This window comes from Microcebus murinus, chromosome 1 (assembly GCF_040939455.1).
Source record: "Microcebus murinus isolate Inina chromosome 1, M.murinus_Inina_mat1.0, whole genome shotgun sequence".
NCBI lineage: Eukaryota > Metazoa > Chordata > Mammalia > Primates > Cheirogaleidae > Microcebus > Microcebus murinus.
Window position 1 is genome coordinate 38,297,250 of NC_134104.1, and position 15,163 is coordinate 38,312,412.

General features: G+C 36.9%; 3 protein-coding genes across 4 annotated transcripts in view; 1 reads left to right on the forward strand and 2 right to left on the reverse strand.

The window, feature by feature from the left end:
- Nucleotides 1–1,999: 1,999 nt before the first annotated feature.
- CGGBP1 (CGG triplet repeat binding protein 1) lies at nt 2,000–2,567 on the reverse strand. The gene has a single exon (XM_076000969.1). It carries the CDS (start codon nt 2,565–2,567, stop codon nt 2,064–2,066), a length of 504 nt encoding a protein of 167 aa, XP_075857084.1. The 3' UTR covers nt 2,000–2,063.
- LOC105863644 (uncharacterized) lies at nt 2,374–4,773 on the reverse strand. The gene is made up of 2 exons (XM_012750985.3): nt 4,579–4,773; nt 2,374–2,586 (listed from the first exon to the last, which is right to left on the reverse strand). Exon 1 carries the CDS (start codon nt 4,771–4,773, stop codon nt 4,696–4,698), a length of 78 nt encoding a protein of 25 aa, XP_012606439.2. The 3' UTR covers nt 2,374–2,586; nt 4,579–4,695.
- A 993-nt stretch (nt 4,774–5,766) lies between these two features.
- Nucleotides 5,767–15,163, forward strand: part of ZNF654 (zinc finger protein 654) — a 79,884-nt gene continuing 70,487 nt past the window's right edge. For both annotated transcript variants that reach the window (XM_012750982.3, XM_076000961.1), the window contains exon 1: nt 5,767–6,068. In XM_012750982.3, coding sequence (XP_012606436.1) covers nt 5,874–6,068 — 195 coding nt within the window. In that variant the 5' untranslated portion in view covers nt 5,767–5,873. The remainder of the gene's footprint in view (nt 6,069–15,163) is intronic.

Genomic DNA, 15,163 nt, shown 5'->3' on the forward strand with positions numbered 1-15,163 from the left:
TTAAATATGAATTATTTATGTTTTTCTAATGCAACATCATCCAGTTTACTGCTTAGGACTACTCAAAGCTGTTTTGCCACTATATTTTGCTGTTAGTGCAAATTAATGTCCAAACAATAGGGAGCAAGCAGTCTGAATCACATGGGATTTAAAAAAACTAGAATGATTGTATATCTAACTTTATTTCTGCAGTCTGAAAATAGTGCTATAAAACTCAATTATTTTCCTAGCTTCTTAGACTTTCTACCATCTTAGATAATTCAAATTAAACATGGTTGCCTGCAAATTCTTTTCTAGAGGAAGTAAAAGCAAAACACATTTTGGTTATGTTTTGCTGCTGGTCTCCTCAGGTATGTGCTTCATCAATTAGAGCACTAATTTAGGCATTTATTGTGCTACTTTAACATAACAGAACATGAAAAAAACTGACAGTTCAAATTTTAAAAAGTGATTTGTTTTTTGGTGGCAGGCTTATTTTTTAAGTGAAAAACAAACTCTAAAATCAGATGGCCAGTTTGACAACAAGAACTAGAAATTTAAGCCTGTAAAAAAGAAAAACACTTAAAAGACATGGAAAGTTGTTTCTGAAAAATAAAATCTAACCTTTTTCTTATCTTATTCACTTTGGCTTTTCTTCTTTAAATGAAAATTTGTGGTAAAAATTAAAGATAACTCCAAGTCACATAGGGCATCATTTGTCAGTGCCTTGTAATAGAAATATCTCTTATAAATATTTTAAACTTGAATTTTAAAGAATTTAAGATTTCTTCTTCTTTTTTTATTAAAGCTCTAGTCCAAGTTTCAGCTGTTAAATTTTTTAAAAAATATAATTTGGGGCTCTGATAGAGAGGACTTAGCTGGGCTAAGCTATTTTGATACTCTTACAAGATAGTAAAGTTCAGATAGAGATCATTTCCTGAACATGGTTGACCTTTAACAGAACTGATTATTTCCTCACCCAAATAATTATGCAGGATACTGCCATATCTGCACTACAAAAATCTTGTCAGAATTTATGGACAATTGTTTACCATCTATGTTTAAAAACCTTGCACCACCAGAGAGGCAAAGCAAATACAAGTGAAAGTAAGTAAACTTGTTTCTAGTCTAGTATATTTACCTAAATAAACTCTTATAAAATCATATGGAAAAATTATTGTATAGAAAGTAATTTTCTTATTAACTGATTTGTCAGCCAAAAAGTCATTACTAAATCTCCGTAAAAAGAGAAAACTCAACCATAAAATGTCTACCTGTTTAAATAAAAATGCCAACTTTGAAGTCTTTTAACACTAAGACATAAAAAAAGTTTGCAAACTCAAGGTGATAATTAAACTGAAAGCTATAGTTCAAAAATTTGTGTTCCTAGTAAGAGACTAAAATCTTGTCACTGCAAAATTCCCTATGGTTCTTGGCACTGACATCAAAAGAAAGATTTTAGTCTTTTGGTCACTTGAAACTGCTATAAATACAGCAAGTCTTTAAAAAAGAGGTAAAAGTGAAAAATTGAAGTATAGTTAAGGTAACTACATCATATACAAGTAAAACATAGTTTGAAATAAACAGTCATTTCTGCAAGGGATCTGAAGACGTAAGAACAGTTTCCCACTGCCCCTTCTTTTTTGAAGAGAATCCTCTGATCAGGAATAATTTCTTTAAGTTACTGTGAGTGGTGTTGCCTGGCAGCAGCTTCAATATCCTAGGCTAGTCTTCGAGTAATTAAGTAATCTCACAAGGAATAATCATACATGGCAACAGGGTAAAAAGCAGGGCAGTTCTTCCATGCACAAACATTTCAGGAGAAAAACCATCAATTTTAAAGATAACCATCAGGTTTCAGGTATCCTAGCATACTCTAAACCTAAGTTTTGCTTTATACCATTGGTGACAATAAGTTTTGCAGTGAGATTTTTTTCTTTTTTGCCTGCAACTATATACACATTGCAAAACTATTCTGCATCACATGATTTTTAAATGAAATAAATATAAAAATGAACCACACAATCAACACATAACTTTAATACTCGACATTATTTATCTTGATCACAATGGTGGTAACCTCGTCAACAATCTTGTGAGTTGAGGAGCTGATTCTCATTCTCATATCCATCAGGCAGATAGGCTCTCCGCAGCTGGTCTGACTTAGGTATGGAGCCTCCATTCTTCACATGGCGAGACAGGAAAGCACGGACTGCTGGGTGATCAGCCTTCTCAAGTGGGATATTGGCTTCCAGGCACATTTTCACAAAGTCCTGGATAACACTGACTTTCTCTGTTTGCGCAGTACTGTTGCACTGAAGAGATGCAGTCAGGGGCCTCTGCTTCTTTCTCACGTTCTGCTCTTCAAATTCTGCCTTCCTCTTGGTATGAGTCTTTGACTTGAGGTGGTCACTAATGGCAGACTTGCGAACATGATTCAGAACCACATTGCAAGAAGTGCAGAAGAGTTTTCCTCCATCTTCATGCAGCTCACCTCCAAACTCCGAGACTCGATCCAGGGGAGTCACATACAAAGCAGTCTTAGAACGGTTTCGAGCAGGTGGTGCTGTTACTACAAATCGTTCCATTCTAGCTTTGAATAAGATTCTTTCAAGACAAGAGAAACAAAGATACCTGTTATAACAACAGCTCATTTTGGAAATAATTAACAATAAAAAGCAGGGTATAGGCACTCTAAGATTTAAGACTTCAAAAAATGTAATTCAAATTAATAGACTGTGTCCATTAAGTCTCAACTTATCCAAAATAAGCAAGGGAAGGCAAAACTAGAACAAGTTACTAGTTAAAACTAGATCCATTCCTTGATTTTTATGAAATTCAAATAAATTAGAACTATGAAAAACAACTCAAACTATCCCAGATGTCACTATCTTTTATAACAGGAAAACATAATCACAGGTCAACAGGTAGAGTATTAATTAAATTAATCTTATCCAATTTAGGTATGTATTCAAGTTTAAAAGAGATTCCGTCCTATCACAATTTTGGGGCAACTGATTTTAGGAATTCAACTATGGGCAAAGTTTGTTCAAACAGGTGGGCTGATAAACTGGCATAATTCTATATGAAGATGGATATAGATTCCAAAATTGTTCTGAGGAAAATAAAATAAAAACTAATAAAAAATACAGACCAAATGCAATTTACAACGACAATGCATTAAATTTTAAAGCCAAAATATAGAGTTTAAAGTAAGTTATTTAATGCATGCATAATTCTCTTAAACTTTCTGAAATGCAAAGTAATACTAATACTTTCTCTAAGATATGCAAAGTGCTTTATCTAATACTTTTTGTTTCCTTTTCCTATTAAAGACTAATAATTAAATTTGTTAACATCTATTTCACTTATCCAGTAGAAAGTTAGAACAAAACCAAGAACTTAACATAGTGTCTAGTATATGACAGAAGCTCAATCAAAACTTGATGGAAAAAGTAAAGGAGCATATTCACTATTTGTCCAAATATTTATTTAACTTAGAAGCAAGCAGCTTAATACTTTCTCAATTTATCCTAATAACAAGCTTTTATGATTACTGGAACTTTATGGGCATTGAAACCCTGAGATAATGAATTATTTTGGTAGGTGAAAAATAGTCATTAAGTCTTAATTGTTCCCTGGAGTTGTGCCTTTGGACTAAGCTCTTGTAACAACCAAGATGTAAAAACTTAAAATAAATTGACAGAATCCAAGTTGGAATTCTGTTGTGTACAAATATGTTAGTGAAAGATTCCTAAGTGTGCTCTGAAGAACTATGCTTTATGTAATCGGAAACAACAGAGTATTCTATTAATCCATACTAGAGAATAGCTGGGTAACATGAAATCTCTTTAAAAAAATTTTTAAATTGTCAATGTGTTAGACACCCATAGACCCAACCCAGAGAATTTTGTATTTCACAGAAATTATGGAAAGTATAATGAAGTCTGGGTTTTAGTAGGCTTAATTCTATTTTTTACCATCAAAGGTTTTTTTTTTTAGGGCATAGCTCTCATTTGCTAAATATAGTGTCAGGCTACAGGTGAGCAATGGCAGAGAAGGCAGATAAGATTCCTGTGTAGTACTTAGTGAATTACCATTACACATATTTGTATTTTAAGTTAATGGTATGTGTTTCACACTCCCATAAAAAAATCAGTCCCGATTATAATTAACAGTTCTAAGTTAGTTATGAAAAACATTAAATATTTGCACTCACTAATGCCTAAATCTTACTTTCTAAGTGAAAAATCATCTATCTTTAAATATTGAGATTTCAAACTTTAAAACAGTAAGTATGTAATTTTTGTAACATAAAACGCTCAATCACTTGTGTAAATGTGAAAGGCCTATATACTTTAGAGTGTCTTGTAACTTTCAAAAACCCTGTTTGTGTTACTGCAGAGGCAAATAACTACCCAGTAGAGGATGCTCGAGTTTACATTCCTGAAGAACAAAAGTGTTTTCAATAGAAGATAAGAGATATTTTAAACGAGTAAGTTAAAAAGTTAAGAGGAGTTAGCCAACAAAAGAGAAGCAGCAAATCATTTACTAGATCAAAATTAAAGTCATCAAAAGTTTTCAAGTTTAAATGTTTACCGGATTAGTTTCCAGTTTTTTTCGTCTTGATACTTAGTGAAGGGTCTCCAGAGCAAAACCAGAGACGCATCAAATCCTGGCACTTTCCGTTTGTTCAAACCCGGAGATGCCTTCAAATCAGTTTTTCAACAAGTGGTGGTGGGGAAATAGTTTCTGGGCTTGCACCCTATTTTCCCTGCGGTGCCGGGAAGTCATGCCTTTACTGTAAAACGCGAAAAACAAATGGAAAGGAAAAATGGGGGAGGAGGAGGGAAAAAAAAGGGTGGATGAAAACATGAACAAGAACGACCGCGCAGGTGTCTCTAAAATCGTTCTTCAGGTAACTCTACACCACAAACCCGATCTCAGTGTTAACCCAACACTTCCCCTCCCAGTTCCTTCTCGGTTGTCCGCCCCCCTTTCCACCTCCTCGCGCTCCCCAGGCCCCGGGGTTCGGGCGGGGGTGGGAGAGAGGAGGGGCGCGGGACGTTCCTGGCGTCTAGACTCCCTCCTCCCGCGCCAAGCCCGGCACGCCGGCACCCCACCGCCCTGAACCCGCCAGTAGGGCCGAGTCCCAGCTGCCAGCCGTGGGCCCAGGAACTCGACAGCCGAGTTGGCGGCAGTCTCAGGGGAGGCGGCGGCAGGAGCCTGCGGGAGGCGGCCGCTGTCAGGCTTCCCGTCTCCTCCCTCTTCCTCCCGCCGACAACGGCACCCCGGCCCCGCCCCCGGCTCCCGCTTCGGGACGGAAGGCCCGGGGCCCAGAGCCCGCACCAACGGCCGGGCCCACCCTCGGCCTCCCTAGCTGTCTCGGTACCGTAGGATCGAGGCCGCCGTTAGGGGAAGTAGATGAGACACGGTCGGAAAGGGAAAGAGGAGGAAGAAAAGGAAGAGCAAGGGGATGAGGGGGAAGGAGGACTCGTCGCTGCCGCCGTCGCCGCCGTTGCCCGATCGAGCCCCGCGGCGGCCGCTGTGTCCCCCGCCGCGCCCCGTCCTCCTGCACCGCCTATGGCAGAGCCCGTAGGCGGTCCCCAGCAACCGCCGAGTAGCATTGACCAACAGACCGCTGGTCTATCAAACAGACGGCTGGTTTGACCAATAGTAATGGAAGGGCAGGCATAATAATGATTGGCGGCTAGACTTATCCAGTGAAAACTGTGGGCGTGGGTGGGCGGAGCCGGAAGTAGAGCCCAGCAGAGAGGCCCCTGTCCGGCTAGGGCGGAGGGAAGGGGGAGGGAACTAGAAGAGGAGGAGGTTAGCCAAGGCAGCTACAGCGGCGGCGGCGCAGGGGCTGGTACGCGCTGGGCGGCGAGAGCCTCATGGCGGAGGAAGAGAGCGACCAAGAGGCCGAACGCCTCGGAGAAGAGCTCGTGGCCATTGTGGAGTCCCCGCTGGGCCCTGTGGGGCTTAGCTCAGAGGACGACGGCAGAAGTGGCGCTGGCGGCGGCAGCTGCGGCGGCTGCGGCGGTGGCGTCGGAATCAGCAGTCGGGATTACTGCCGACGCTTCTGTCAGGTGAGGCGCCCGTTGGCCGCCCCGACTTGTCACCCGGGTCCTGGGCCTCTCTGCGTCTCCTGGCCTTCTCGTCCGCGAATCTGAGCTGTGTTCAGTGCTCGCTTTTCCAGCTCAACAAGGAGGTTGAGGGTGAAGCTCCCCCTCCACCTATCCAGCTTGGGGTTGGGGGCGGGGAGCAGGACAGGGGTGACCCGCCGGCTTAGGGTTGCTAAGAAAGTGAGAGTTGGTCGGGGATGGAATGGCTGGAGAGAAGGAGGGTCAGCTGGCCAGAAAGCTCTGTCCTGACAAGCCTCTCCTACCCTAAACAGCCCCTTTCCTGACCGAGAGTCCCGCCTTTCTTATGTTTCCTACCTTGGTCCTTCTCACCTCCTTTTTAACCTCTGGTAACGTTTTTTGCCTCCTCTCCTGCTCCTCTTGCCCCTTGTATTTTCCCCTTTTTCGGGCATGGGAGGCATGCCAACTGCCTACCACCTCCTCTCCTGTCATAGTCACCCTTCCCCCTTCGGCTAGGGTCTCCTGTCATCCCTTCACAAGATCCCGCTGGGCCAGTTCTCCAATTGGCTTAGGCGCTGACCCACGCTGATTTAGTTACTTCTTCGGGCGGGGGGCGGGCGCTAAGGCACGGCAGCGTGATTGTCATCTTTCCTTTTTTTTTTTTTTTTTTTTTTACTTCCTTCCCTTCCCTTGACACATACACTTATTGTCTAATTAACTTTTCGTAGAGAAAGTCATTTTCCTGAAACTCTGGCTCCAGTTACATCCTCAACCCCCATTATCCTTTAAATTACAATGTATTTTATTTGGCCTGTAAAATACGGCATCTGAACAGTGACAGTAAATTATTTACTTAGTCCACTGTCACCAGGAATTGATGTTGTTTAAAGTGTTTGTAATCAAATGTTATAGAACCAAAGTACTTGTTTGTGGGTAACGTTTGTGTACGGTGCGTTCTCGTCTATGTACATTTGTAATTTAAATGTTTTGTTGTCATTCACAACACTCTTTGTTTTGTAAGCCATTTTGGAACAAAACATCTACTTTTTCCATTTCATTCCCTTTTTAAATGTTTATTATTTTGTATGTATTAGGGTTCAAATCCTGGTTCTACCATTTCTAGCACTGTTACCTAGAACAAGTTACTTAACCACTCTGTGCCTCAGTCTCCCCTTCTGCCAAATAGGGATAATAGTTAAATGAATAAATTTATGAAGAGTTTGGATCGCTTAGTTATTAATTTCATTTTGATAACAGGTAGGAAATAAAGTTAATGAGAAGTGAGCATCATGTTTGTTGACATTTGATTTTATGCCCTTAAAAGCATTAAAAGAAAAAGAATGCAGTTGACATTTTCAGGTAAGTTTTTAATGCTTTACTTCAAATTGTCTTTTGATTTCATTCCCTCCCCCCAATAAATAAGTTGGTTTGAAAGTTATAATTGCCATATAAAAGGTGTGTCAATTTCTTTGGCATAGCACTCTATTTAGTGACGTTCTTGAAAATATATTTTTATTTTGATAATTGGCATTCACTGAACTTAGAGGTTCAGTTTCTTGTTTTCATAGCACTTGTTTTCTAACTGTACCTTTTACTATACCTTTTATATTATGCTATTGGTAGACTTTGTGTCTACACAAATTTTAAACTTCTGAAAATTAGGATACAGTTAATATATTTATGGGCAGAAAATCTATAGCTTTCTGTTTTGCTCTTTATATCATTAACGAGCAACTTGTTTTGGTTGTACTTAGTTTAGTTAATTTATTTGATCAAATAACCCTTAATTGCAGTAGAATTTGAAATTTTATAATGAGGGTCAGAACGTTTTTGAAGAACTTTTAACTATTACTCTGTTTCTTGAACTCAATTTTAAGAACAAATGGACAGATTTAGATTGTGAAATACAGTGTTTGAACAGTGACAGTGAAGTATTTTAAGAAGAAGTTGACTATTTTATAAAATTTCACTACCTCCTAAATGTCCAAGGAAATAAAACTGAACAGGAAGAACTTAATTAACTTTTATTTTACATTCCTAAGATATACTTTCATGTTACTGACTTTCACCTGAAATCTCATTACCTATTTTATAATACTCTAGATTACCAATAGATCTGTTCTTAGGTTAGTCTTCATCTCTTACAGATGATCTTTGTGAAGTTTTTTTTTTTACATTAAAACTTTTAGATGGAATAAAAAATTACCTTTATTAAATTGGATTTTATCTACTGATTAATAAAATTCTATAGTTATTCTGTTTTATTTGCCAGTAAGGTAAGCAGTCGATTTTATAATTGAATTCCCAAAGATTGTTTCATTTTAAAGATTTGGTTTTCTAATATTTACTGATATTATTAATATTAAACATTAATATTAAGTATCAAAATGAATTTGAATTTATCAGTAAATGACTTAATTGTGAGTAATCTGTAAAATGGCTAGTATGCACTTGTGTGGGTGACAGTTAACTAAATATATGAATTATACACACAGCCTGATGGTGTTGGGAAGAAAGGTCCAATTTATCTTCTTCCCTTTAGAGGGAAATATGGAGAGGAAGGAATACTTCTAGAGAGATTCTTCTGTCTTTTCTCACAAGGAAAAGTAAAATAGGAGATAAGGTGTAATGTTGTACTAACTGACTCTATCACATCCTCCCTGGGCTCTTGTTAGTAGACTCTCAATAAATGCTTCAATAGAATTGGCCCTTAACTGATACTTAATTTGCTTTGAGGATGAAAGATAGGAGAAAGTAACTTTTATTGAGGGCCTACTAACTCTTGGCCTTCAGATAGCAAATTACATAGTTGAAATTGAGGCCTGAACAAGTTAATTTGTCTTAGTTTCTGATAGGTAGGTAGACAAGCTGGGATCTGAACCTAGCCTTCAGTTTCTACTTGAAATTATAAATAAATTTTCAAATAATTATGGAGGGGATTTTTTTTGGCAAGTGCTGCAAAGAGAAAAAAGTTACTGGAAATACTCAGGAAATCATGGATGAAAAGTTTAAAAAGTACTCTTTTGTTATGCCGCAGTAGTAAAAAATATTTCAAAAAACAGATCATTATTGTCTGTTTGGCTTGTTAGGTGCCATGAACATTTCTCCAATTCCTGAAGGTTTTAATAATTCAACTTATTTTGTCACCAAATGTATTGAAATATATATTTTGCCATAAATTGATTGTAAACTAAGCAAGTTAAGGTACTTTCTTCTTATTCAGTGCCAGAGTGACTATAGTACTAGAGTAATAAATATTTCTAGAAACACTGATACGTTGATTAAAATAGACTTTAAATTTTTCACACTACAATGGGGTTAATAGTCATTCCATCAGGATGTCATGAGTATAAAATGAGAGAATGAACATAAAGTGTTTAGTACTATACCTAGCTCATAGATAGGCTTAAAGAGATAGAGGCTATTAATATTTCTCTCTTGTGAAATCCTCTGAGGACTTAGGAGGGACATTAGAGATAATCTAATCTGTAGGCAGTTTATAGTCTGTGTCCCATAATAAACTTTAGAAATGTTATAATTCTTAAATTCCGTTATTTAACTAGAAAAGCTGAAGCACAATAATATGCAAAACAACTACATTTTCTCTATGGCAGAGGTTCTCAGAGATTTGGTTCCTACACAAGACATTTGGCAATGTCAGGAGATTTTTTTTTTTTTCCTTTCTTTTTTGAGACAGAGTCTAGCTCTGTTGCCCAGGCTAGAGTGCTGTGGTTTAGCTTAGTTCACAGCAACCTCAAACTGCTGGGCACAAGCGATACCCCTGCCTCAGCCTCCCAAGTAGCTGGGACTACAGGTGTGTACCACCGCCTGACTAATTTTTTTTAATTATTTTTCATAGAGGCAGGTATTGGTCTTGCTCAGGCTGGTCTCCAACTCCTGACCTCAAGTGATCCTCCCTCCTCAGCCTCCCAGAGTAGTGAGAGGAGATATTTTTTATTGTCTTTATTAGGGTAAGCTGCTGGCATAAAGATCAGAGGTGCTGGTGAACATCCTACAATGCACAAGATAGCTCCAACAACGAAGAATTATCTGGTTTAACATATCAGTAGTGGCTAGGTTGAGAACTGAGAAACTCTGCTCTACCCTTACTTTGGGACTATTAGTGGATACTTTATGTCTTAATGCTGATACAAATGGCAAAAATGTTTTTAATGATCCTCAAATGATTTTTGAGTAACTACCATGGGCCAGGCACTGTAATAGGTGCAGAAAAGGCAATGTTAGCAGAAGAAAGGGTAATTTGCCTCATTGTTTTATAAAATACATGCTAATCTCTCTTACTTTAGAGAAATTAAATTTTAATTGTTTTAGGAAAAAACAATCCTTATCTCTTGGTCTCGGTATAGAATTTACAAAATATAATTCTATGAGTAGTTTTTTTAAGTATAGTGTACTTTAACAATTCTTGATATTAATTGGAATTTTTAAAAATTTTCCTTTTATTTTTATCAATGTATGTAGTTTAAAAAGTCATACAAGGCCTAAATATTAGGAATTGCATTTTGCTGGTAATAGAGACCTGGTTTACATTTATTTCTCATATAAACAATCTTGATAGATAGTGTAGGGATGGTATGGTGGCCTTATTATTATATAATCATTTGCTCTTTCTTTCTTATTAGTCATCCTTATCTTCCCATCCATCATGATCCAGGATAGTTGCTGAAGTTCCAGCTATCACATCTGACTTCCGGGTGGCAGGAACTGGATGTCTCTGTGGGGCAAGCCCAAAACAATTTGCCCTAAATTCTACTCAGTGACTTCAATTTTTTTAGCTATCCCCGTATGAAAAAAAAATGTTCAAGATTTTTTTTTTAAGTTTTGTTTTTTCTTGGTCAACACATGCCTATGATTCTTTTAGTAAGGAAGGAAGAAAACAAGAATGGATAGTATAGAAGCAACCAGCTAGTTTTTTGGGGGTTGGAAGCACAGCTTATATTAATCATAAAAAATAGCAGTCATGCTCTGTCCCTTTCCTTCCTTAATTTATTCTCCAGAGACAATCACTTACAACTCTTTTAGATATTTACCTCCATGTTTACAAATAATTTTTTCCCTAGTTGTAGATGTGATCAGTTGTACTAATTGAGGGAGAAGATATGGACTGTGTCACCATCTCACTATGTAATGTACACTTTGATTTTACACTGTTTTCTCTATGCCCTCTCCCCTCTCCCTTCCCTCTTTGTGTCTAAGTATCTTATAGTTTAGTCTTTTCATAGAATTAAAAGTTGATTTCCATTATTTTGGTTGGAGAGGGGATCTGAGGGAGATTTTCAACTGGTCTTTCTCTTTTCTTTTCTTCCTTTTCCTTTCCCTCCCTCCTTCTCTTCTTTCCTCCCTCCGTTCCTTCCTTCTTTTCTTCCTCTTTCTTCTTTTTTTCTTTGTCCTGACAGAGTCTCACTCTATTGCCCCTAGTAGAGTGCAGTGGTGTCATCATAGCTCCCTGGGCTCAAGTGATCCTCCTACCCATGCCTCCTGAGTAACAGGGACTCTAGGTTCCGGCCAGGACACCTGGCTAATTTTTCTATTTTAAGTAAAGATGGGGTCTCCCCCTACTTCAGGTTGGTCTCAAACTCCTGAGCTCCCACCTCAGCTTCTCAGGGTGCTAGAATTACAGATGTGAGCCACTGCACTCAGTCTCAACTGATCCTTCTGTTTTTGACTTCCACTTTTGGAGGTATATGGTGCCTCAAGTTTCTGAGATTTTCTAGGGTTCTGGGATTGATTCAAGCACACATCAGCTTGTTCCTGAACTCCCTTCACTGATGGCTTGGATTTAAGGTTCTCAGGTCTGTTAAGTCAGTTACTACTCATTCATCTAAATTTCCAACTACCCAAATGTAGATATTTTTCCTTTCTCATTCCTTTTTTCATTGTGGGTTTAGGTTTTTGTTTAAAGCAAATTTATTTTTACTGTTATTTTAATGGAGTTTTCTGGTGGGATCAGAAGTAAATATGTGTTCAGTCTTCTAGTTCAATCATTTAACTAGAAGTCTCAAATTAATTTTTCTAGTTCAATAAAGAATAGATATGGAAGATACTGAAAAGGAAAGTATTGAAAATAATAATTCATGGTGACTTATTTACTTTTGAAAAAGTATGCTTCTTTCTGATTTATTCTATAGTGAGTATTAAGAGCTAGAAATAATTTCATTGTATGGATTTATTTTGTGTGTGTCTTTTGGCAAAATAATTTTTATTTATAAATTGCAAGTTAAAATTTTTAGTTTTTTAACAAATGGTTTTCAAAATTTGGCACATTGGGACATTTCCAGTGTCCATGAAAAGTGAAATCCATGAAAAGGCATTAACTTATTTATTATATTAATAATTAGGAAAAACAAACAAAATGAACCTTAGATCTCGAGGGCCATGTTTGGGGAGCTAAATGCTTTTTTTGTTATTGTTGTTTAGTGCTTTTTTAGGTTGACTTTCAGAGTTGATTTGCACTAATTGTTCATAATGACATTGTAATAAATCATGGAAACAATTACCAATGTTAGGGGAGTTGATATATATAATGGAATCCTATGTCCCTTACCTCCAAACAATCATATTTTTAAAGAATATTTATTTATGTAGGAAACTGTTTATAGTATAATAACCAACTGAAAAGATACTGGAGACAGTTGATTTCACTTTTGTAAATAAAAAAGACTGAAAAGAAATATAACAAATTGTTAGCGATGGGTGACCTCTTAGTGGTATGTTTGAGGCTGTATTTTGGTTTTTTTCTTTATACTTGTTTATTTTTTAGATTTTAAAAAAACCTACTACCTTTAAAATCAAAGAACAAATAAAGTATAAAAATATAAATGTAAAAATTTTTTTTCTTTTCCTACCTCACAGATTGTTTATTTTCTACAAATAAATGCAAGATTATCCTTGATGATGATGAAATTTTAATTTTGCCTTTCCCAAAATATGTGAGATGATTTTTTTAAAAAAAATTAATTGGTTGAGTGAACTTTTGAAGGTCATTTTAGATTGACCAATGAGATCCTAAGCTTCAGTAACTTTTTATACTCAGTCTTTCATTAGATGCATAACTATTATTACTTTCTAAGTAACCACTTATTACATTGCTTAAAAAAAACTATGTCAATTTTAGCTTTGTAGGTAAAATGGTAGGAGAAAATATTTTTAAATGGAGTTCACTGCTTCTAAGTTCTTTAATGATACCATCATTTTGCAGTTCTGCCAAACAGAAGTAAGGCACCAGTTGTACTGTGATTGTTGGCACTGATTTTTTTTTGATTTTGCTGCCAAAATGTGCTAAACTATACTTTAATTACAATAAAAACAAATAAGAGGACTTTAAATTAAATTTAAGAAATCTATTGTAAAATGTGTGTCTGGTGGGGTATTTGAAAAAATAAAATATCAGTAAAATCTAGTCAATTAAATGACATTTTAAATGTATGTTAATATGTAATGTTAAGGATATTAGGGGATGGTGGGATGCTGGTGGCAAAAACTGTGAGAGGTTGATTTGTGTAATGTGTTATGTAAGATCTTAAAGTCCAGCATGTTAACTCTGCACTGTCAACTCTCCCAAGCAGTAGTAAAAATGAAAATAACTGAAAGACTCTTCATCTAAGCAGTAGATTTTTGTTGAAGCTTGTCAGTTATATAAGGCACTGGAGATGTAGTGGTGAGCAAATAGGCATTGTCCCTTTGTTTTAGAAAAGGTATACAATACTATATATGGGGGCTAATAGGAGGCTTGACTATTTTTTGGATTCTTGGGCAAGTTCAGCTCTGCTGAGATTCTTTGGTTTAGTTTGAACATGTTGAATTTAAGGTACTTTTGGCTCGTCCAAGGAGAGATCTTAAAGATAGCTGGATTTACAGATACTAGACAGAGTTCAGAAGGCAAATCTGGTTATCATCTGTCAATGATATTTGAAACAATATGTGTAAATAAGTTCATATAAGGAGAGAATGTAGACAAGGAAAAGAAGAGGACTTAAGCCTAAAGTGTGATTAAATGGTCCAGTAGGAAGGGAGAGTCTTCAAATGAAATCTGAGAACGATTAAAGAGGTTGGAGAAAACCAGAGAACTATGGTGTCACAGAATGCAAGGTAAGAGACGGCTTCAGGATGAGGTGAATGGCAACTGGCATAGCAGACTGTTGAGATCCAGTCATTGAATTAACATGGAGTCTTAGGTGACTCTAAGCAGAGCAGTTTTGATGTAGTGATGAGATCAGGAGTTAGGCAGGAGCATTTTGAGGAGTGAGAGGTAAAGAAATAGACAGTAAGTATATATTAATATAACCTGTAAAGAAGGAGGAACAATATGGGAGGTAACTGAAGGGACTGTGAATTCAAGGAAGGATTTTTTAAAAAAATTGATGAGAATGGGTATGTTTAAAATCTGATGGGAATTATGCATTTGAAAGGAATATTGTAAATCTACAAAAGAAAGAAAGAATAATCCATATATAAGATTCTTGAAGGGAAGGAAGGGCAAGATTCAAAGCACAAGAGGAGGGGGGTTACTTTATATAGGAGCTTTTTGGTAGGAGGAAGGTTTATCTGTTGAGACTACATGCAGGTTTAAGGAGAATGGAGGTCTAAAATGGTAGTTGCCTAGAGAGGTGGATTGAATTTACCTACAGAACTATTTGCATTTGCTGATTATGAATGTAGAATGACCACTAGTCTATACCTTTGTTTATTAGAGCTTATCTTTCTAGGTGAAGGCATGGAGATTATGAATAAGTTACACACATTTAGGATTGGGTGTAGATGATGATTGATCAGTTAATTGACTTTGAGAAAGAAGGACACAGGTTCATTTTCTGGCTCCATTTACAAAACAGTACAGAGAAGTGAAGGGTGAAAATAAAGAATCATAAAGAAAATAATCATAAAGAAAATAAAGAATTATATCAGTAGATATTAATAGACAGGTGCACAGTATTGGCCTGTGTACTATAAAAAAATCTATATATGTATGTGTATATTGATAATGTCCTAAAAAACATGTGCACAGTTTATTAATATGTATTTTGTAGAAATATTTTGTAGCCTAGAGTTTATGGACACTAACTAGTATGTTTTGGTTACTC